Source organism: Ovis aries, chromosome 3 (genome assembly GCF_016772045.2).
Source record: "Ovis aries strain OAR_USU_Benz2616 breed Rambouillet chromosome 3, ARS-UI_Ramb_v3.0, whole genome shotgun sequence".
In the NCBI taxonomy this organism is placed as follows: domain Eukaryota; kingdom Metazoa; phylum Chordata; class Mammalia; order Artiodactyla; family Bovidae; genus Ovis; species Ovis aries.
The window spans coordinates 216,607,735-216,630,390 of NC_056056.1; the positions used below are offsets into that span (position 1 = coordinate 216,607,735).

At 55.0% G+C, this 22,656-nt stretch overlaps 1 protein-coding gene across 3 annotated transcripts in view; it reads left to right on the forward strand.

The window, feature by feature from the left end:
• The window catches only part of SYNGR1 (synaptogyrin 1), a 30,110-nt gene extending 7,876 nt beyond the window's left edge, over positions 1-22,234 (forward strand). The window contains exons 2-4 of one of the 3 annotated variants that reach the window (XM_027968125.2): positions 12,648-12,885; positions 14,242-14,387; positions 18,448-22,234. In XM_027968125.2, the coding sequence (XP_027823926.1) occupies positions 12,648-12,885; positions 14,242-14,387; positions 18,448-18,669 (606 nt within the window). In that variant the 3' untranslated portion in view covers positions 18,670-22,234. Of the gene's footprint in view, positions 1-12,647; positions 12,886-14,241; positions 14,388-15,668; positions 15,970-18,447 lie in introns of those variants that run through there. The other 2 variants (XM_042247754.1, XM_027968126.2) reach the window with 2 other exon arrangements.
• Positions 22,235-22,656: the final 422 nt, after the last annotated feature.

The following is a 22,656-nucleotide window of genomic DNA, read 5'->3' on the forward strand; positions in this document are numbered from 1 at the left end:
CTGGGAACTTCCCTGCCCCACCCTCCTTCCACCCACGTTCTCCATTCAAGTCTCCCGTCTTCAGGGCGAGTGGGTCTCAGTTTCCCCATGTCTAAGGGGGCTCCCTGCCCCACTGCGGTTGTGCAGCCACAGGAGGGGGAAGACGCCATGCCTTCGGATCAGCAGGCTGAATCTCAGTGCCTCGGGGACAGGGCCCCTGCCCAGCAAGCCCACTCCCACCCCCACCGCGGAGAGCACACGCGAGAACAGCTTGCAGGAAGATTACGGCCTAATCCGCCGCAGGTCGCTTCTAAGGCTGCGGAGGGGGCAGCGGGGCCAGGGAGGAGAGAAGGGGGCCCGCCCGCCCCGCCTCGGCCCCGCGGCTCTGCACGAGGCTCTCGGGGAAGCCGAGTGCCCGCCCGGTGCCCGTCACGCGCCGCTGTGCTGGCTTAGGCCCCTCCCCTCACATGACTCCGGGGGAGGCAGGGCCCATTTCCGGGAAGGGAGCCGTCACAGCCTGACTCGTCCCTCAGGTGCCTGGCTGCCCCTTCATCCACCCTTCCCCTGGAGGCCCAGGAGGCAGAGGTTTCACAGGGACGCTGGCAGGAAGGCGGTTCAGCTCTCACTGAGGGAGAGGACTTGGCAGCCTGTTGTTAGGGAGCGAGCTCCCCGTGGTTAGAGGTGTGTAAGCCAAGGTGCCGAGGAGAGAATACTCTTTCAACTCAAGTGCCCATCGTTCAGGCTTGCTCTTCACTCCCGACCCTCCCTCTGGGTCTGAGTTAGAGACATACACCCAACAACAGAAGCGATACATAAGAAAAAGAAAATACATAATGATGTTATCAAGAAAGTAAGTGGGTGCATTGGCAAATACTGGGAGTCAGGTCTGGAGGGCTTCTCTGAGGAAGTGGCTTGTACTGAGATTTGGATATCAAGAAGGAACCAGCAGGAGCCAACTTGGAAGACCTGGGGGACTCTAGGCATCCCAGACAAAGGAAGCAGCTGTGCAAAGGACCTGAGGCAGGAATGAGCTTAGGAGGGAGCGAGAGGAGAATGGCAGGAAAGGAGGTGGAGCGGAAGGCAGGAACCCTGGGGTTTGTGGTGGGGACAGGGCTCTCTCCGTGGAGGTGTGGGATGCAGCAGGGGGTGATGTGATCTGGCTTAGGTCTGAAGAGAGCTTTCCAGCTGTGGCAAAGTGGATGGGGCAGGGGGCAGGAGTGGCACACGGGCCCTGGGAAGCTGCTGTCATCGCCTGGCGACGGGGGATGGTGGCCTGGACAAGTGTGTGGGGCGTGGAGGAAGCAGAGTTGTTTGGGGAAGGCTGAAGAAATAGGCCCAGGAGCCAGGTTGGATGGGGTTTGAGGACACGCCCACTCTGGGGTCTGAGCAGCTGAGTGGGGGTCAGTGTGCGGACATATAAGGGGCTGGAGGTCGCTGAAGACTGGGAGGGACCAGAGATGAGACCAGAGGCCCAAGTAGGGGGACCTTGGGAATCCATCTTAGGGACTGGACTTTTTGCTCAGCCCAGGAGGGACTGAAGGCTTCCCTGGTAGTTGGGTTGGTGAAGAATCCGCCTGCAATGCAGGAGACCCCGGTTCGATTGCTGGGTACCGAAGATTCCCTGGAGCCTCCTCCACTCCAGTGTTCTTGCCTGGAGAACCCCCGTGAACAGAGGAGCCTGGCGGGCTACAGTCCATAGGGTCACACAGAGTCGGACAGGACTGAGCGACTAAGCACGGCACAGGAGGGACTGATGAGAGCTGGGGGGTGGTGAGTGCCCCCTGGCGGCCGTCTGGAGCCGGCTTGGAGGAGGCTGGAGAGGTGGCGGTCCTGGTTCAGGCAGCAGCATTGCGGCCTGGGAGTGGAACATAGCGGCCTGGGAGTGGACAGCAGCCCAGACCGCGAAGTGGAGAGCCAGTGAGCAGGTCAGCTGGCTGCCTTGCAGTGTGAGGCTAGGACCAGGGACTCCTCCCAGCCGCCCAATTTGGAAGCAGACGCCCCTGTACAGGGTGAGGCAGAAGATGCCACCCAGAAATAGCAAAGGAGGTGGGCAGTATAGGCTCCCGGCCTCATCTCTCCATAGTTTATGGGGAAAGACTCAGCAGGTGCCTAAAGGTGTTTAAAGCCAGCCCTCTGGGAAGTTCCTGGCAAATAGCAGTGACCTCTGCCCCTACCTCCCCCTGCCACCCCCACCCCCCGCCCACCGCACCAGCTGGGCCAACTCTCCCTGGAGCCGAAGTTAGCCTTATGCCCGGCAGTGGGCCAGGCCCAGGCTGCCAGCTCCGTGTGCAGACGTGGAGGAAAGTGGGCCAGGCCCCTCCTGCACTGTGGGTGGAGACAGGCGCGGGATAGCAGCTGTCACTCCTGGGGCTCACCTGCTCCTGGAGTTTGGGGTCTGGAATTCACTTCCTCATGGGGAGGCAGCTGAAGGTTAAGGGTTTGTTGACTCACATCCTGGAATGGGGCTGGCAGGGGCGCTGAGCCTGGGAGACCTGGCGCTACACTGACCTGCTCCGGGTGGGCTGGCCACGGGCAGGCCAAAGTCTAGAGAAGCTTCAGCTTCCCTGTCTGTGAAATGGGCTGAGTAAGCCTGCTTTGGGGGGATGTTTTCTTGCTGCTGTTTGTTTATTGAAGTGTAGTTGATTTACAATGTTGTGTTAGTTTCTGGTGTGCGGCGGAGTGATTCGGTTTTACGTATATGTTTATGGATTTTTTTAGATTCTCTTCCATTACGTTATTACAAGATATTGAATACAGTTCCCTGTGCTATCCTGTAGGACTTGATCTATTTTATATACTGTGGTATGCATCTCCTAATGTGTAGGGGGGTGTTTTTAGGTTTTTTTTTTTTCCTTAGAGGTTTTGATGGGGATTAAACAAGATGATTTTGTCAAGCACTCCCAGTGGATGCAGGGCCCCTGTGGAGGCTGTGGGTTGGCTCAGGGTCTCAGCAGGGGACAGACCCATAGATGACTCCCAAGCAGGAGTATGTCCAGGGTCAGGGTCGGGGAGGGTGACTAGGAAAGAGGGTGTCCCAGACGGCGGCTGCAAGTTGCCACCTCCTAGCGGGGTCTTGAAGGGTGTGAAGGAGTTCGTTCCTATTTGAAAAATGGAAAAGGTGGGGAAGGGCGTTCTGGGAGGTGGGAACTGCTGGGGCAAAATGATCAGACAGCCTGTGGCTCTGCCCACACTGGCCCTCTGGGATGACTGAATTGCGGGCTGAGAGAGGAAGAGATGGGAGGCCAGGCAGGGTCTGGCGGTCCTGGAGTCTCTGTCTCTGTGTGTCTAACTCCAGGAGCCTGAGATGCTGAGGTCCCTGCCGATTTATTTTTCTGAGTTTGGCATAGCTCTGCTCTAAATGCCATCTGGAATCTGGGTTTTCTTTTTTTTTAGACACAGGATTGGATTATAAAGATGGTGGGAAAAAAACAGCGTCTTGGCCCGGTTTACTTTGGTGCTTTTTTTAAAAAAAAACATTTTCTTTAGTGCAAGGGAAGGATGTTGTTTTTCCTGTGCCTGCCAGTAACCAGGGGCCCCCCGAGGCCCCCACCCTCATTTTCTCTTGTTTCCCAGCTGCTGGATCTGCCTCCGCAGACCTGCCTCCAGTCCCTGCAGCAGATCTGCTCTGCGGGGTGAGCGTCTCCCTCCCATGCCTTTGCAGCTGTGGCCGGCATCAAATTTCATCTGGGTTTCATTTCCGGTTCTCTGGTGACTGCCCTGTGTACACCTTGCCGTCCCTATAGATCCGGCCTCAGCAGGTTACCCCAGAGGACGCCTGACACAGGGCACCAGCCTTGGATTCAGAGAGACCCGGGTTTGAGTCTTCATCCACCCCAACCAGCCATGTGACCTGGGCAGGCCCCCCGGATGCGGGTAGAATGAGAATAAGGACAGGGACCTCTCGGAGTCAAGAGTGTGTTCTTCACTCCCATCGTGGGTCTGGAGGGATCCCGGTTCCTCCTCTGTCTGACTGTGGAACAGAAACCTGAGGCTGGGGCCTGCTTTTAGCGGGGGCTGCCTCCCACCCTCCCTGATCCTGACCCTGCACACACTCCTGCTTGGGATTCATCTGTGGGCCTGGCCCCCACTGAGATCCTGAGCAGCCCGCTGAGTCAGGCGGGGAGACTGCGGCTAAACAGGAGTTCACCTGGGCTCAGAATGTCTGTAGGGAGTGTGGGCAGACTGCAGGGGCCTGCTTGTGTGTTCGTAGCCATACTTCTTCCCTTCATGGAGCCTCAGTTTCTTGACCAGCAGACTCTCAGCCTGGCCCTGGGAGGCTCCCTGTCCTGGCCCAGCCCTGCAGCCAGGGGACCTGGCAGGACCCCCCACGACCCCCTCCCCTCCCAGCAGCAGGCCTCTGTCTGCAGGTTCTGGTGACGTTCCCTCCACAGGACAGTCCCCTCCCACCCCTTCACCCCATCCCTCGACCCACACCAGCCCTGCCCCCTCATCCCTCACCTGGTCCCACTGGTCCCCCTGCTTTTCCCTTTGACCCACAGTCTTTTCTCCTCCTCTCCGGGGTGATGCTTTTTAAAACCTAACTCAGATCAAGTCACTCACCTTCTCCTGAACTCCGCCTTCCCCTTGAAGCCCTGGGTGACCTCACCTTGCTCATTCCCTTCAGCCATACTCTGTGTGCCTCTCCAACCACCAGACTCATTCCTGCCCCAGGGCCTTCGCACTTTCGGCTACTTCTCCACGGAGCATCTCTCCCAGATATCTCCATGGCCCTACATCCCTGCAGACAAGCGTCTGTTCAGAGCTCACTGGGTGACCCCCGTTCACCCGGTCTGTCTCCTTCTGTCCCGCTTGATGCTCCTTTAGGCTCCTTCTTGGCTCAGCTCAGAAATCACTGCTCAGGGCTCTCTCCCTGATCGCTGCCACTTCCCTCCCATGAGTCATGGCCTACATTATCTGCTCCACTTGTTTAGGGTCAGTCTGGCACCTTTTGGATGCTCCAGGTCACAGGTCACTCCAGGTCACAGGCTGATCCTTGCATGCAGGACCTCACTCATTGCTCACAAAACGTCAGTGGTTTAGGTACTGTTATCGCCCCACTGTGCAGACTTGGAAACTGAGACTCAGGTTAAGTGACCGGCCTGAGGTCACCTGCTAGACAAGGAACCAGGCAGATTCAGCACCCAGGCTAATGTGACCCAGGCTCTTGCCCCCTTGCTCCTGTCCCTCCAGAGCTGGTCACCTCCCGACATCTGTGTCTCCATGGAGGTGGTCACCCCGGACGCCCCCTCTCAGCCCAACGTGAGGCACCAGGAAGCCTGTGACCTGTGATGAATGCCTTCCCGAGGCTGTGTCTGTGGAGAGAAGGGCAGGGAGCTCTGAAGGACAGGCGGCTAGGAGCTGGCCCGAGGCCCCCTCCTTCCGCTCTGCCTGTGGTTCCTCCAGGCCCCTCGGAGGCTGTTTTGATCTTGCTTCATCCCCTCTTGGGGACACGTCCTTGCCAGCACTTTCCTCTGGCCTCCCTGAGGACGCCCTGCTCCTCTCCCCCAAGAGGGCTTGTCTTAATGGTTCCTCCTCTGCCAAAGCCCAGACTTCCTCCCATCTGCTCCCCTCCCCCCACAACCTCCTCGAAGGCTGCTTTGTGGGAGGGGGCCCCACCGGGGTGGGGGAGGCCAGCCTTGTTCCAGCCCCCAGGGAGCACATCTGTAAGGAAGTGTCCAGGGCCTCTGGAGAAGGCAGTTAACCCTACAAAGTTCCAGCCGCTCTGCTCTGGGTACTCACTGATGTCGTTCTCCCATCAGCCCTGGAGGGAAGGTTAATTTTTACAGAGGACCAAGCTGAGGCTCAGAGAGGTTATGTCATTTGCTGGAGGCCACACAGCATGAGGAGCAGGCTTGGGTTTAAATCCATCCGGTCTGTGTGACTCCTCGTGTCTGAAGTCTCTCTCTAATCAAGAGGCTTTTAAGACCCGGATTCGATTACTGGGTCGGGAAGATCCGCTGGAGAAGGGATAGGCTACCCACCCCAGTATTCTCAAGCTTCTCATGTGGCTCAGCTGGTGAGGAATCCACCTGCAATGCAGGAGACCTGGGCTCGATTCTCGGGTTGGGAAGATCCCCTAGAGAAGAACCCACTCCAGTATTTTGGCCTGGAGAATTCCATGGACTCTATAGTCCGTGAGGTTGCAAAGAGTCAGACACGACTGAGCGACTTTCACTGTCTTTCCATTTTGCTGGATCGGTGGTGTCTAGTGACCGAATCTGAAGACAGGGCCTCAGATTCCCGACCTGGCGGTTTTCTGGTAGGAGTCTTAGACTGATCTCGGTCACAGTCCAAGGGGCTGTTTGAGTGGTGGACCCTGGAGCTGTGCAGTGCACGGCCCAGGCAGCTGCCTGTCAGAGCCCGCCTTCATCTCTCGTTGGCGTCTGCCTTGCTCCTCTGGGCTGTGTCAGTAGTCCAGGGATCCGTCTGACAACCGCTCTGAAGTCAGGACTTCCCACTTCTCCCCTCCTGTGACCGCGAACGCCAGACCTGCCACTCTGGCCCCACAGCCTGCTTTCCTGCTGATCCCCTGGGTCTCTGGAAATAAAGGGTCGCCCCTCCTTTAGGGGTCTACCTCCTGAGGCTGAGCCAGCTCGGTCAGCTGGAAGAGAGCCTAATGCTGAGACTGAGGGGAACTGGGCTCCGATTCAGCCTGTACACCTTCTCTTTCGGAGCCTCAGTTTTCCTGCTCTGTAATTTGGGGGCAGTAGGGATCGCCCTTACTGTTCCATGGGGCGATTGTGAAGACCGGAGCCTGTGACTGGGCAGAGCTGTGAGCCCGGAGGCCTCCACAGGCCTGGGGTTGTGGTGACATGTACGTTCCCAACTCAGGATTGGCAGACGTGTAGCTCACGGGCCCCCACTGCCCACTTCGGTGCCCGTGGCTGAACCAGAACACAGCCTATCAGTCCTTTCTTTTTTTTTTTTTTTTGAATTGAAGAAAAAAATTGACATTACCCACAATGAGCCATTTCAAAGTATACAGTTCAGTGACATTTAGTGCGTTCACAGTGTGGTACAACTGCTGCCTGTCTAGTTTCGAAACCCTTTCATTACCCCCATAAAGAGCCCCCATGCCCGTTAAGTAGTCACTCCCCATTCTCCACTTCCCCAGCCGCTGGTGATCTCCAGTCTATTTGCCATGGTTTGCCTGTTAAGGGTATAATACGTAAAAGAAATCATAATACTGACCTTTCACGTCTGGCTTCTTTCGCTTCTTTCTTCATCAGTTTCAAGGTCCCTCAAGTTGTATCAGAACTCTGCCCCTTTTAGTGCCTGAGTAATATTCCGCTGTATGGATGCGCCACAACTTTCTTCTCCACTCATCTGGTAGTGAATATTTGGGTCAGAATCCTTAATACACAGTGTCGTGGACCAGTGATCTCCAAACTTTAGATCATGCACTCCTTTAGGGAAAAAAATTTGAGTCAGTCCTCCCATGAAGTGTGAGTGAATCTGAAACCCAATTAGCCTGTGACAAAGGAGGCAAGAATATACAGTGGAGAAAAAGCAGTCTCTTCAATACGTGATGCTGGGGAAACTGGACAGCTACACATAAACGAATGAAATCAGAGCATTCTTTCATACCATATACAAAAATAGACTCACAATAGATTAAAGACCTAAATGTGAGACCAGAAAACATAAAACCCATAGAGGAAAATATAAGCAGAACACTCTTTGACATAAATCCTAGCAATATTTTGGGGGGATTTATCTCCTAAAGCAAAGGAAATAAAAGCAACAATAAATAAATGAGACCTAATTAAACCTGAAAGCTTTTGCACAACAAAGTGAAAGTCGCTCAGTCGTGTCTGACTCTTTGCGACCCCATGGACTGTAGTCCATGGAATTATAAACAAAACAAAAAGACAGCCCCACTGAATGGGAGAAAATATTTGCAATTGATAAGGCTGATAAGGGGTTAATACCCAGCATAGGTAAACAGCTATTACAACTCAACACACACACACACACACACACACACACAATCCTGTAAAAAAAAAAAACGCTGATTAAAAAATGGGCAGAAGATCTGAATAGACATTTCCCCAAAGGGGACATGCAGATGGCCAACAGGCACAGAAAAAGATGCTTAGCATCACTAATCACCAGGGAAATGCAAATCAAAACCACAATGAGGTATCACCTCACATCAGTCAGAATAGTTATCATCAAAAAGAACACAAATAGCAAATGTTGATGAGGATGTGAAAAAAAGGGAATCCTCATACACCTTTGATGGGAATGTAAATTGGTGCAGCTACTGTGGAAAACAGTATGGAGGTGTCTTAAAAAACTAAAAATGGAAGTACCATATGACCCAGCAGTTCCACTCTTGGGCATATATCTGAGAAAACCAAAAACACTGACTTGAAAAGATACATGCACCCCAAGGTTCATAGCAGCATCATTTACAGTTGCCAAGAAATGGAAGCAACCTAAAGTGTCCATCAACAGATGAATGGACAGGAACTTCCCTGGTGGTCCAGTGGCTATTTCTATACTGCCAGTGCAGGGGACCAGGGTTCAATCCCTGGTCATGGAACTGGATCCCACATGCTGCACTAAGAGTTTGCATGCCACAGTGAAGATCCCGTGTGCCACAACTAAGACCCCCATGCAGCCAAATAAATAAAAATAAATATACTTTAAAAAAAAAGCAACCAGATAAATGGATAAAGAAGATGTGGTATATATATGCAATGGCATACTCAGTTCAGTTCAGTCACTCAGTTGTGCCTGACTCTTTGCTACCCCATGGACTACAGCACACCAGGCTTCCCTGTCCATCACCAACTCCTGGAGCCTGCTCAAACTCATGTCCATCAAGTTGGTGATGCCATCCAACCATCTCATCCTCTGTTGTGCCCTTCTCAGGCTGCCTTCAATCTTTCCCAGTATCAGCGTCTTTTCCAAGGAGTCAGTTCTTTGCATCAGGTGGCCAAAGTATTGGAGTTCAGCATTAGTACTTCCAACGAATACTCAGGACTGATTTCCTTTAGGATGGGTTGGTTGGATCTCCTTGAAATCCAGGGGATTCAAGAATCTTCTCCAACACCACAGTTCAAAAGCATCAGTTCTTCGGCACTCAGCTTTCTTTATAGTCCAACTCTCACATCTGTACATGACTACTCGAAAAACCATAGCTTTGACTAGACAGACCTTTGTTTGCAAAGGTCTCTGCGTTTTAATATGCTGTCTAGGTTGGTCATAGCTTTTCTTCCAAGGAGCAAGCGCCTTTTAATTTCATGGCTGTGGTCACCATCTGCAGTGATTTTGGAGCCCCCCAAAATAAAGTCTGTCACTGTTTCCGTTGTTTCCCTATCTATTTGCCATGAAGTGATGAGACCAGATACCATGATTTTAGTTTTCTGAATGCTGAGTTTTAACCCAACTTTTCACTCTCCTCTTTCGCTTTCATAAAGAGGCACTTTAGTTCCTCTTCCTTTTCTGCCATAGGGTGGTGTCATCTGTGTATCTGAGGTTATTGATATTTCTCCTGGCAATCTTGATTCCAGTTTGTGCTTCTTCCAGCCTGGCATTTCACATGACATACTCTGCATATAAGTTAAATAAGCAGGGTGACGATATACAGCCTTGACATACTCCTTTCCCAATTTGGAACCAGTCTGTTGTTCCATGTCCAGTTCTTACTGTTGTTTCTTGACCTGCATACAGATTTCTTAGGAGGCAGGTCAGGTGGTCTGGTATTCCCATCTCTTTAAGAATTTTCCACAGTTGTGACCCACACAGTCAGAGGCTTTGGCGTAGTCAATAAAGCAGAAGTAGGTATTTTTCTGAAATTCTCTTGCTTTTTTGATGATCCAACGGACGTTGGCAATTTGATCTCTGGTTCCTCTGCCTTTTCTAAATCTGTCTTGGAATGGAATACTACTCAGTCATAAAAAAGAAGGAAAATTTGCCATTTGCAGCAACATGAATGGCCTTGGAGGATATTATGCTAAGTGAAATAAATCAGATAGAGACAAATACTGTATATCAGTTATATATGGAGTCTAAAAAATGCAATAAACTAGTAAATACAACAAAAAAGAAGCAGATTTACAGATAAAGAGAATAACTGGTTATCAGCAGGGAGGGGCAATACAGGGGTTGGGGATTAAGAGGTACAAACTATTATGTATAAAATAAGCTACAAGGATTTATTGTACATCGTGGAGACTATAGCCAATATTTTATAATAACTGTAAATGGAGTATAACCTTTAAAAACTGAATCACAAGTATATATTATATACTTGTAACATATAATATATAATTATACTTCAATAAAAAATGTAGATTTGTTATATATATATATTACTACTACACTGATATATCTAGTACGTTATACAATCCATGTGTAGACATCTTAAAAATGCCATTTAAAAAATGATGCTTCTCATATTTTTTTCTCACACCTGCCATGGAGCCTCTACCCATCCAGGGTGTTAGCTAAGGACAAAAATGTATCTGGTTCACACTGAAATTATAGTTCCTCATTGTGGAAAAATTGGAAAGCAAAATGAAGTGGGAAATGGGCAATTAAAATCCTCTGCATTAAAATGGATAACGAACAAAGACGTGCTTTATAGCACAGGGAACTCTGTTATGTGGCAGCCTGGATGGGAGGGGAGTTTGGGGGAGAATGGACACATGTGTTTGTGTGGCCGAGTCCCTTTGCTGTCCACCTGAAACCATCACAACTTTGTTAATCAGCGGTGTGCTTAGTTGCTCAGTCGTGCCTGACTCTGTAACCCCATGGACTGTAGCCCACCAGACTCCTCTGTCTGTGGAATTCTCCAGGCAAGAATACTGGAATGGGTTGCCATTTCCTTCTCTAGAGGATCTTCCCAACCCAGGGATCTAACCTACATCTCCTTTGTCTCCTGCCTTGCAGGCAGCTTCTTTACCCAGTGAGCCATCGGCGAAGCTTAATCAGCTATACTTCAATATGAAATAAAAAGTTAAAAAAAAAAAGTCCTATGCAGCTGCGCCTCAGGTTCACTGCAGGCCACATCTGAGGCTCTGTCTTCCTGTCTGTGTGTTTGTCCATTGACTGTGGTTGGGCCTCTTCATCCTCAGAGTTTCAGGGGAGGTGAGAGGCAGGAGGAAGAAGCATGGACTTCAGAATCAGGTCGCTGGGTTTGAAGCCAGCTCTGCCACGTCCCAGCTGTGTGACTCTGGGCACATAAACTGACACCTTCACCTTCCGTGTCTCATCTGCAAAACGCCAAGGATACTGACTGTATTCGTTAGCTGCTGCTGTGCCACAGCACACCCAGATGTAATGACTTAAAACAGGCAATGTTCGGGGACTTCCCTAGTGGTCCAGGGGTTAAGACTCCGCCTTCCAGTGCAGAGGATGCTGGTTCAATCCCTGGTTAGCAAACTGAGATCCCACATGCGGCGCAGCAATTAAGCCCACACACCAAAACTAGAGAGAAGCCTGCACGCGGTAACCAAGATCCTGCAGCAACCAAGATCCTGCACGCTGCAACTAAGCCTTGATGCAGCCAAATAAGGAAAGCACACGTTAACAACAACAACAACAAAAGCGCTAGATTCTCTCACTTTCCGTGGCCAGGAGCCTCCTTAGTCAGATGCCACTGCCTCGCACATTGAGGTGTTGGCCAGGGCTGCGGTCTCATCTGAAGGCTGAGGGTAGCTCTGCCGTCAAGCTCACTTTCATGGCGCTGGCAGGCCTCATTCCTTGTGGGCCGAGTTCCCAGTTGGCTGTTGCCTGGAGACTTCCCTCAGTTCCACGTCCGTACGTTTCTTCATAAGGCAGCTCCAAATCTGGCAGCCGCTTCCCTCAGAGCGAGCAAGGAGGGGCCGGAGAGGATGAGCTTGACCGAGGCCGGGTCTTTGTAATCTCCTCACACAAGTGACATCCCGTCACTTCTTGCCATAGTCTGTTTTGCTGAGAAGCAACATGCTAGGCTCAGCCTTCAGTCAAGGGGAAGGAGATAGCACAAGGGTGTAGATGCCAGGAGGGACCACCCCTGCTGGCAGCCAACTCAGCTGAAGTAGACCCGTCTTGGAGGTTGTTGGGGGCGTTAAAGGAGGTAACGCCTGTGACGCTTGGGGTCCTGCAGGTTGCCCTGTAATGGACAAGGTCGTAACAGGTGTATTTGGTCCTTTGTCATTCTCTCTGCTTGTCAGCGCCTGGGCATCAGGGAAGGGTGGGACCAAGAACAGGGCCTGAGAGCCCAGGACAGCCTGTCATTCCGCAGAACCTGTGATGGGGCTGGCTCATGCCACAATCAGCCAGGGGCTTGCAGGCGTGGCAGTTCACCACCTGGAGGGCTGAGACCGCTTCTTTCGGGAGGCTGGGTCCAGTCCTAGAGGAACCTTGGTGTCAGGGCCCAGGAAGGCCTCTTAGCACCTGGCTGGAAGGGGAGTAGGGCCACATCTGTGGTTGGGCGGTGGGGGGTCCTCAGTGCCTCCAGCTGGAGAAGGAAGTGATTGATCCCACCTGTGCTGTGTGACCCCATGCAAGTTTCCCTCCCTCTCTGGGCCTCCCCCTCTGACCTGCGTGCCGCACCTCGGCCCTATGACTGTTTGGGATGAAGAGGGCTCACAGAGGGGCAGGCAGCCCAGCCGGCGCTAGGAGGGGCCTGCCCGGGTCTCACGGCCACCCCCACCCCTCCCCTGTCGCCACAGGTGTTCTCCATCGTGGTGTTCGGCTCCATCGTGAATGAGGGCTACCTCAACAGCCCCTCGGAAAGCGAGGAGTTCTGCATCTACAACCGCAACCCCAACGCCTGTGGCTACGGCGTGACCGTGGGCGTGCTCGCCTTCCTCACCTGCCTGCTCTACCTGGCCCTGGACGTGTACTTCCCCCAGATAAGCAGCGTCAAGGACCGGAAGAAGGCCGTCCTGTCCGACATCGGCGTCTCGGGTGAGCCCCACCCCAGTGGGTACTGTGCCCCCTCCCCCCGCTAGCGGCACAGAGTCTGCCAGGGGCTCTCCTGACCGTGGTCCTGCTCAGCCTCACACACACCTGGGAGGTGGCTGCCACCCTTCTGCCCATTTTCCAGATGGGGAAACCGAGGTGCAGGTGGTTGCAAAGGGACAGACTTGGGGTCACAAGGCTGGCAGCAGGGTTGTATAGGACCAGGGCGGGGCCCGAGACCTCAAGACAGCCCACAGCTCATGGCAGAGTAGGAACACAATGTCCAGAGGGGGTTCCTTTGCTTTCACTGGCCTCCTCTGGCCCCCCTCCCTGGTGGAGCCCTGTGAGTACTAAGCCGAGCGATGGCCGAAGGACCTGCACACATTAGGTGCCCTGGGAGGGTCAGGACTTGGGGCTGGGGAGCTGCCCTTGCCCTTTAGAAGCGGCTTTGGCAGAGGTGCCCTGGCCTCTGTCCCAGTGAGTCTGAGAGGCTGGAGGAGGCTTGGGCTTGGTGTCCCTGGCCTGGAGCTCTTGGGTCTCAGTCTGGGGCCCCTCCAGCCACTTCCAGGACTCTCAGGATGTGCCTGGTCTGCAGGCAGTGAGGCCTGGGGCCCCTTTGATTTGAAGGTACAGATATGCCGCGAGTGGTTCTCAAGGGCTCCCCAGCAGTGCCTCTGGGAGGGGCTGGGCTCTAGGTGCCAGCCCTTGGGCACGCACGCTCTTCATCCAGAGCAGCTTTGGGCCTCTCTAGGTAGACGGTGGGCGTCCAGAGGGGGACTTGTCCCCTCAAGGCTCCCACCCCTAAAACTCCCAGGCCTGGGCTCTCAAAGGAACCCTCAGCCGCCTCAAGGCTCCGTGGGACTGCAGATAGACGTGTCCCCTCGTCCTCCCCGGTCCAGTGCTCTGGGCAGCTGCAGCCAGGTTGGGGGTGGGCTCAGGTGGCAGCCCCTCACAGAAGAGCTGCGGGCCTCAGGCTGGACCACGGGTCAGTCAGGGATTAAGCCGGGAAGCCTGTGCTGGCTGAGCTTAGAGCAGCGCGGCCGAGGCTCACTGACTTTTCTCTGTCTCCCTCTCCCCGTCTCTCCCTCTCTCACTGCCCGCCCCTCCCTGACTCTGGTCCGGGCCTGGCCGCCTCCTTCCCCGGGGTCTCTCCTGCTCCGGGTCTGGCCGGCCTCTCTGTTCTCACCTGTGCTTCCCCGTGCTCCCCGCACTCTGACCCCCCCACCTCCTCTCCCTCTGTGGGTGGGGAGCGTGGGAGACGTGCCCTTGAACCTCCCCGGTTCCTCGGTCTTTTTTCCCGTATCCTCCTCCCCACCCGCCCTCTCTGCCCACGTGGGCTGCCTGGCCCTGTGCCCACCCCAGCCTTCTGGGCCTTCCTCTGGTTCGTGGGCTTCTGCTTCCTGGCCAACCAGTGGCAGGTCTCCGAGCCCAAGGACAACCCGCTGAACGAGGGGACAGACGCGGCCCGGGCCGCCATCGCCTTCTCCTTCTTCTCCATCTTCACGTGGGTGAGTACGCCGTCCAGCCAGCCTGCACCTGCCCGCCCCAGCCGGGCTCCCGGGCGGGTGGCCTTTGAGCACAGCCAGGGTCTCTGTTCTGCTTCCCGCCTCAATGCACACGGCGGGGCTGCTCCCTGAGGAGGGAGACCGCTGCCTTTTGCCAGCCAGGACAGTCGGGGGTGATAGCAGACCCTGGCTCTGGTTCAGGGCACCCTTCCTGTGGAAACAGCTTCCCCTCCTAACCACTCTGGTCATTGGGTGGTAGTTATTTACTGTTCCCTTTTACAGACGAGAAGGTTGAGGCCTAGATGGGAAGATAAGGCTTTGAGGTTCAAGGCTGAGAAAGAGCAGAGGCTGAGAGTCAGGAGACCTGGGTTGAATCTTGGGGCTTCTCCTAATTTTCTGGGCCTCTGCCTTCCTGTCTGTAAAATGGGGAGATTGGGTTTGCAGTGGGCTGTGTCACAAACACAGGTGCCCATCTGGCAGGCAGAATGAGATAAGGCGTGAGTGGACCAGGCGGCAGGTGTTCAGCATCCTGAAAGGGTCTACCCAGGCCCTGTTCTGAGCAGGACTGGGGACCCACAGAGGCCAGGGCTTCTGGTTTTCCCAGGGAGGCCAGGAATCTGAACTTCTATGTGGATTCTGATCTTTTTGTGTTAAAAATACATATATATTTGACCTCTACATATATATGTAGGTCAAAAAAAGCATGTCTCTGGGCGCCCCTGGCCAGAGGTTGCCCCCTTTGTGGATTTTGGATCTGGTGGTCTCGCGCGCCAGTCGGTATGGCAGCGTGACTGTCCCCTCCTCCCATTGGCTCCCTGTCCTCTCAACATGTTTTTTCTTCTCCTGTCTCCCTCCTGCAGATATCTTGGGTCATGTAGGCTCCCTTCCCCCTTCCCAAGGGTTCTCCCTTCCCCTCCCACATCCCCCTCCCATCCAGGCCTTCCAGCTGTCCTCGGCCTTCTGCAAGAAGCTCCCCCGGCGCTGTATATAGGCACCAGCACCGGCCACTCCTGTGAGACCATGCTGCAGCCAGCCTTCCCTGTTCCCCTCCTGGGCCCATCCTGGCCACATTTCTTCTTTTTGTGGACACCTAGACATCCCTTTTCCCCTGGGGCGGGGCTTGCAGAGGAGGAGTGAGTGAGTGGTCACCGGGACTTCCAGGGGCGGAGTCTGAATGGCTGACTGACAGGTGCCGACCTGCCCCCTGAAGCCAACCTCCCTGATGGTGCCTCTGCCTGCCCCCTCATCTTCCGCGCCGGCCTCACCCCTGCTCTCTCCTGGCAGAGCCTGACCGCAGCCTTGGCCGTGCGGAGATTCAAGGACCTTACCTTCCAGGAGGAATACAACACGCTGTTTCCCGCCTCGGCACAGCCGTAGGCCTGCACAGCTTCCAGAAGCAGGAAGCCCTAAGTATATGCTCAGTGGCAAGGTTGAAGGGCAGCCCACTGCCTGGACCAGCCAAGATGCCAGGGTGTGCAGGGTAGCAGAAGGCTGGCTAGAGGGGCCAGTTAAGGCTCACCACTTCTCATCACCTCCTTTGTTGATCTTCATGTGTGTGTTCATTCAGTAAACATTTATTGAGCAACTGTTCTGTGCCTAGTGATGAATCACAGGTGGTTCCTGGCCCCAGGAGCCCACAGGCTGGGGATGAGAAGAGAGAGAAACCAAAATCTCTCTCAAATGCACTGCCACAGGCTGGAGGTGGCTCCATAAGGGCTGAGAGGCCCTCCCACAGCTGCAATATGAAGGCCAATTTTACAGTCCCGGTGGAGGCTGGCTGCCAAAAGGGGCCTGGCCCAGCACAGCAGGGGACTCCTGGTCTGACTCTGCTCTCGTGTGCTGTGGGACCCTGGGCAGAGCCATGCACCACTCCGTGCCTCAGTCTGCCTCCCTGGATTGAGAAGTGATAATGAACCAACCTCTCAGGGCTGTTGTGCAGATGAAACGAAGGTTGACACAGGGCTTGGCACAGAGATGCTCAATAAATGTCAGTTCTTTTGTTCATTCATTCATTCTCTCCAAGGAGTCAGGGACACCTTCATAACTTCTTCTTTGGGAGTGATTCCTGTGTGGTGAATCCCTGATCTTCCAAAGGACCTTGGCCTCCAGTCCTGCACAGGTTCGCTCCTTGGGGCCCTCAGCTGCCCTGGAACACAGACCGGCCCCCAGGGCAAAGCCCTGCGCAGTGGAGATGCCGCAGAGAGTGCGCCTGCTCTGAAGAAGTAGAGCCAGGTGGACCACTAGGTCCCTGGGCTCTGAACAGAACTCCCAGCTTCACCTCTGCACCCAGGCCCAGCAGGGGCCCACACCCCCTCCACGGTTCCTGTCTGTGGCTCTTTGAACTGGATGGCTCAGAGAGTCCTTAACTCAGCTGGGTTGAAGGAGTGACTGCAGAGATAGCACTAGCTGCCTGTAGCCAGAGTCCCGCCCTGGAAGGGTCTGCAAAGGTCATCGGCTCCAGGCCTCTGCCTCCGTGCAGGATAGCAGTAGAGCCAGGGAGCTCGGGAGGACCATGTCTGCAGAAATTCCTCTCAGGAACTGATTCATCCATTCCCTTTGTGCTCTTTGTGGACTCGCTGATGGCTCAAGGGGGCTGGAGACGTGGTCCCTACCCTGGGTGGGGGAGGGGCTTCCCATCTCCCTTCCCCAGGCCCCTGCATCTGAGCACCCTGTAGCCAGGACCTCATAGTAACATCATGGAAAATACGAAAGGGCCGCTCCTGATTTCCTCGGCCTACCTCCTTGAGGTCTGGTCTGCCTTTTCCAGGCCCCTGGCACTTTGCCCCTGCCTCTCACCTGTTGGTCCTCTCAGGTTCCTGGTTGACTTAGTGCCTTGTCAGCTGGCTGATCAAAAGGAAGGAGATGGGGAGGGCCCTGGCCTAGGAAGGGGCAGGACCCCTATGTTCAGATCTGGGTTCTGGCACTGACTCTGCCATGAGGCCCCCTTTTCTAGGCCTCAGTCTTCCTGGCCCCCACACAGAAGTATGTAGAACATAAGCATTTTCCCATCACAGGCAGATGACCTTGGTTGGGAAGACCTCTGGAGAAGGCTTTCAGCATAAACCTGTAAACACTGTCTTTTAATGACAGGTTTAACTTATTCCCTAGCTTGGTGTGATCAGTTTCATTGTCCTTAATAATAATGTAATTGCTTTTACTTAAAAAGGGTTTCCCACCTATGTGTATATGCTGTAGACAAGTCATTCCCAACTGAGTTGTATGTAAAAAGGGCTTCAGTGGTCAGATAAGTGGTTGCTTGCTTGGGGATCCCAGCATACATGAAATAATCAGAGCTCTGATGACTCCTGTGGTCCTCTGTTTAACTCAGTTTCCCAAACTTATTTGATTAAGCATTTCAGTTAGAATTAGGTTCAGCAGCAAATGACAGAAATCACAAATGACAGTGATCTAAAAAAAAGTCTATGTCTGGGAAGACAGTCCAGGGCTGGCATAAGTGACTCCGGAAGTCTTTAGTGACTGAGGCCTCTTCCAGCCTTACAGTTTGGCTCGTGGACCTCATGGTCCATTATGGCAGCTACAGTGTCAGCTCTCACATCTGCATTCTAGGCATCAAGTCAAAGGGTGAGAAGAGAACTTGGGGCCGACCCATTGGCTAGAGCTTAGTGATATGGCTATGCCTAGCTGCAAGAGGGACAGAATGACTTTTAGGAGAGGCCGACATTTATCTGTCCCACCAAGAAATTTTTTTCTCCATCCCATCTAACATCCTAAGAACACAGTTGGAGAAGGATATTATGGGGCTTAGGTCATTTTAACACTCCAGAGTGGAGACTCTAGAAATTTTTTTTGCCCTCAGTAACCTTTGGCGTTAGGGGTCATCAGGTAGGTGATCTCCAGACTTCTTATGGGCTGGACAGTGTGGTTCTGGGCTGGCTTCTAAGGACAGCTTTCCTCCATCCCCCCTCAAGCGTGTTTTGAGGATATTTAACCCTCTACTGTCCGTGTCCTGTGGACTAACCTCTACTAACCCAGTGCTCTTGTCTGTCTCTCCCCTAACCACCCCGTCCCGCCTGTCCTTGTCCCTGCCAACCCCCGTCCCCAGGCGGGCCAGGCTGTGCTGGCCTTCCAGCGGTACCAGATTGGCGCCGACTCGGCCCTCTTCTCCCAGGACTACATGGACCCCAGCCAGGACTCCAGCATGCCTTACGCCCCCTACGTGGAGCCCAGCGCCGGGCCAGAGCCCACCAGCATGGGCGGCACCTACCAGCAGCCGGCCAGCGCCTTCGAGCCCGAGCCCCAGGGCTACCAGTCGCAGGGCTACTGAGCCACAGGGACCACCTGCCCCCCGCCTGCCCCTGAGCCACCCCAGCCGCCCCCTGCCCCCTCCCTCCACACCCAGCCCCCCTGCTCCCTCTCTGGCTGCCCTGCCCGGCACCTCCAGGTGGTTCCACTGAGGTCCAGGGCCACTCGGGTGGGCGGGGCAGTGAGGTGCTGGGGGTGTCCACACGTGTGTGCAGGTGTGCGGTGCCCTGGGGGTTGAGTTCGTTCCTTGTCTGTGAGTCTTCATTGAGCACCTACTGTATGTCAGGCCTGTGCTTGGCACGAGTGCTAAGACAGATGGTCCCCGGAGACGAGGAAGAGGGGATGTGGAGGAGGCCCTGCTCTTAACCAGAGGTAGGAATGGAGAGAATCTTCCACCTGGAGGATGCTGGGAAGGTTTGACTGCGGGGTGTGAGTACCGCAGGACACTGGGGGCTGTCATCTGCTAGGAGTGACACCCCCGCCCTGCTCGGAGTATTGGGCCGTCTCCATTTTATGCTTGAGGAGACAGGCCTGGCGAGGTCAGGGTCACTCAGGCAGCCAGTGATAGAGGTGGGGCCACCACAGGCTGCCCGACTACAGAGCACCTTTTGTCCCCCAGGGTCCCCACCATCTCCCATCCCTGAGCCCGGGGCTCCGCCGCTCAGTGCTACAGTCCCTCTGGGAGGCCTTGGGGACCTCAGCCCATGAGACACCCTGATTCTGCTGCAAGCCAGGGGCCTGCTCTGCCCCGACTGTTCCGCCCAGCGGGACAGCCCTGCCTCCAGGCCCCTCTCCCCACATCCCGCTGGCCTCTCCCCTGGCTGCCTTCCCGGGCGAGAGAGCCGAGAGGGCTGGCCTGGCTCCCATGTACCACTCCGAGCTGGGTGCATCCTCCCGGGAGCTCCAGCAGGCCTTCACGGCCTCCCGACGGATTGACCACTGTCCCTGACTCTAGGAGTGGCGCGCTAAGTCCCTGCCTGGGGCCGGGTGGACAAGGAGGCCTGGAGGGGGAGTGCTCGGCCCGAGATCACAGTGAGCGAGTGGCAGAGCTGGGCTTGCTACCTGAGCAACTTCGCCCCAGCCAGCCAGCAGGTGCCCCCTTCCCTGCCCCTGTGACCTCCCAGGAAACAGAACTGATCTGGGACACTGTGTCACCTTTCCTTCATCCAGGGTCAGCTGGGGGCCGAGGGGTGGGGACGGCCAAGCCAAGGCCTTCCAGAAGGCCTGCCAAGTGACTGGGCTCCCTGCGGGAAGATAGGGCTCTAGACCCAGCTCGGCCTACGCCTGAAAGCTGCTGCTGTGGGACAGAGTGTCCCCAAGATGGGTGGTGAGAGCCCCTCGGGCATGGAAGTCCGGGGGAGGCCGCAGGCCAGGGGAGAGGGTGGCAGGTGTCCCCCGAGGCATGGGGAGGTTGAGGAGGGACTCTGGATAATGCAGGCTCTCCACTGAGCCTTATGGGGTGGGCAGGCCTTGAAGCGGGGAGACTGTGGGGACGAGGTCCAGCCACCAGTGCCTCGGGGAATGGGGCAGCGGGATTGTGGGTTGGTACTGTGCTGGGTAGTTCCCACCACCAGCCCCCACGAGAACCCTACGAAGCAGGTCATAGCCATTCACTTTCCTTTTGACTCAGCAGTGATGGGGCATTCGTGGCAGGAACACAAAGGGTGGGGTGTCTGCCCTCGAGGAGCTGACTGTCCTCAGAGATGAGCGTTAAACCGACCGCTGGACCCTGGGTCCCTTACGGGGGCCAGGTGCTGTGTGAGTACAGCTGTATGGACTGCGGGTCCCCACGGAGGGGCCCGGAGGACGGGCAGGTGTTAGCATGCCAGTGAGGGAAGGAGCGGGAATTTCCGTGGCAGAGAAGCAGCATCATTGCCCCCACTTAGCAGAAGGAGAAACTGAGGCTCAGCACGCGAGTGAGTTGGCAGTGGAGCATGGATCAGGTCTGATCAAGTCCTCCCAAGGGGCAGTGGTGACGGGAGAGGACCCCAGACAGCCGGGTGACAGCTGCTTGTTGGGGACTTCAGCTTTCCACATCTGGGAAAGGGGCTCTCCCAGGGTGGCCCAGGTCAGGACAGGCTGGGACTCTGGTATCCTCCAAGTTGAGCAGTGGAGCCTGCACTAGACCAGAGGTTTGCAAAGCAGGTCAGGGTGCAGGTGGATGTGGTCTGTTTCTGGCAGAGAAAGTTTGGTGTCCACACAGGATGCTATGAGAAGTCCTCCCCCTCGTCCCCTCCCTGCCAAAACCCTCCCTTGCTGGGGAGACCCCAGGGTGCTGCCTGTCTGTTCCCTGGGGCACTGACCAGCTGCTGGTGATGCTGGGTGAGAGCGCAAGGTACTGGGTATTTATTACAGAGTCTCCTGCCCCCCCCCCCCAGATTGGGAAGGTTTACCAGACCCCCTGCCAGGAGTGGGGGTGCTGAATCATTTCACTCAGCATTCCCCACTAGTCCTGGGGTGCTGCCCAGGCAGGAGCCCACCGTGGTCAGGCTGTGCCCTGGTGGGTGAGAAAGAGAGGGCCAGAGATGTGGAGCGCAGGACTTAACTGAGACCCAGCGCTCCTGACTCTCCTTCTCACTGGTTGGTGGGGAAGTCTTGCTGCTTCTGTTGGCTGAGGACAATCCCCTGGAGGCCTCAAGCCTGGAGCCAGTGCTCACAGGTCAGTGACACCCTCTTTCCCTCCCTGCTGCCCCTCCTCTGCCTCCCCCCTGCTTCCAAGCCTTTCCTTGGAGAAGGGCACCCCTGCAGTCTGATCTCGCTGAGTTTGGACCCCCTCCTCTCATCGAGTACAAGAGAGGGCAAGGAAAACTGGGTTCCACACAAGTTTAGAGCTTCGAGGACCCTTATGGGGCGAAGTCCGGGCCAGGAAGACAGTGACTTGTCCACGGTTGAGGTTCCGGATCCAGGTCTCCAGCCTCTGATTGTGCAGTCACAGGTCATCTGCCCGGGTGTGGCTCCTGCCACTCCTTGGGGGGTAACTGTTGGGGCTAGCTCAGACGGTCCCAGCATCTTCTCCCCACTCCAACCTTCCCAGGTGATTCTTGATCTTCAAAGACTGTTGGGGGTCCCAGGCTTCCCCCATGTAACCAAGACCCTCTCCCCCCATACTACCCCTTGGGAGCCCCCAATCTTGGCCCAAGACCCCTTTGATTCTCTATGGAGCACAAAGGGGGAGCACCCCTCCTAACAAGAGTTTGTGGGAGGATGAACGTGTCCACCCATCTCTTGGCGCTGCCTCTCAGTGTGACACTCCCCGTCCCCAGGTGCCCACAGCCCTTGTCTGGGTGCCCCCGCCTTGCCCGCAACGTAACTGCCTGTGTATAGTATAAATATATATATTTTCTATATATAAGATGTATAATATAAGGCTCCACAAATATATCTGTGTGTGTGTGCGTGTGCGCAGTGAATGGCGGTCCCCATCCTGGGCCCCCACTCTGGACTCCCCCACCACCTGGTTAAGTCTCTCAAGAGTGAATCCAGTGGCCCTGTGGCACCCTCCTCTATGACATCTGTCCATTTGTGGTGAACCAAGTGAAGGTGGTGACTTCTGGTGACATAGTAATAAAGTGAAGACTCAAAACCCACCAGCGGATGCAGAGCGTGATGGTGTTTTTTTTGTCCTTCGTGAGTGTGGCTTGGCATTTCCCTATCGCCTCTGTCTCCCCTGACCTGGAACATGCTTTATTGTTCATTATTGTTTAGTTAAAATGTAAAATCATTACAGTTGAAGCCAGTACCCCCCAACCTGACTTGTGTACACGCGCACACACCCCATCGCCACTCCATAGCCTGGTCCCTTCTAGAGGCAGCCAAGATTAGGAGCGCGACCTCATTCCTTCCAGACCGTTCCCATGCGCTTATGTACACCCACGTTTGCAGGACACTGTTTTTAAAGTTAGCTGCCCTGAGCTGTTTTAATACTTAAACAGATCCTGTAAAGTGCCAGACTCTGTACTGGCCTTAGGAGTTCAACAGTGAACCAGGTAGACAGTCCCTGACCTCACAG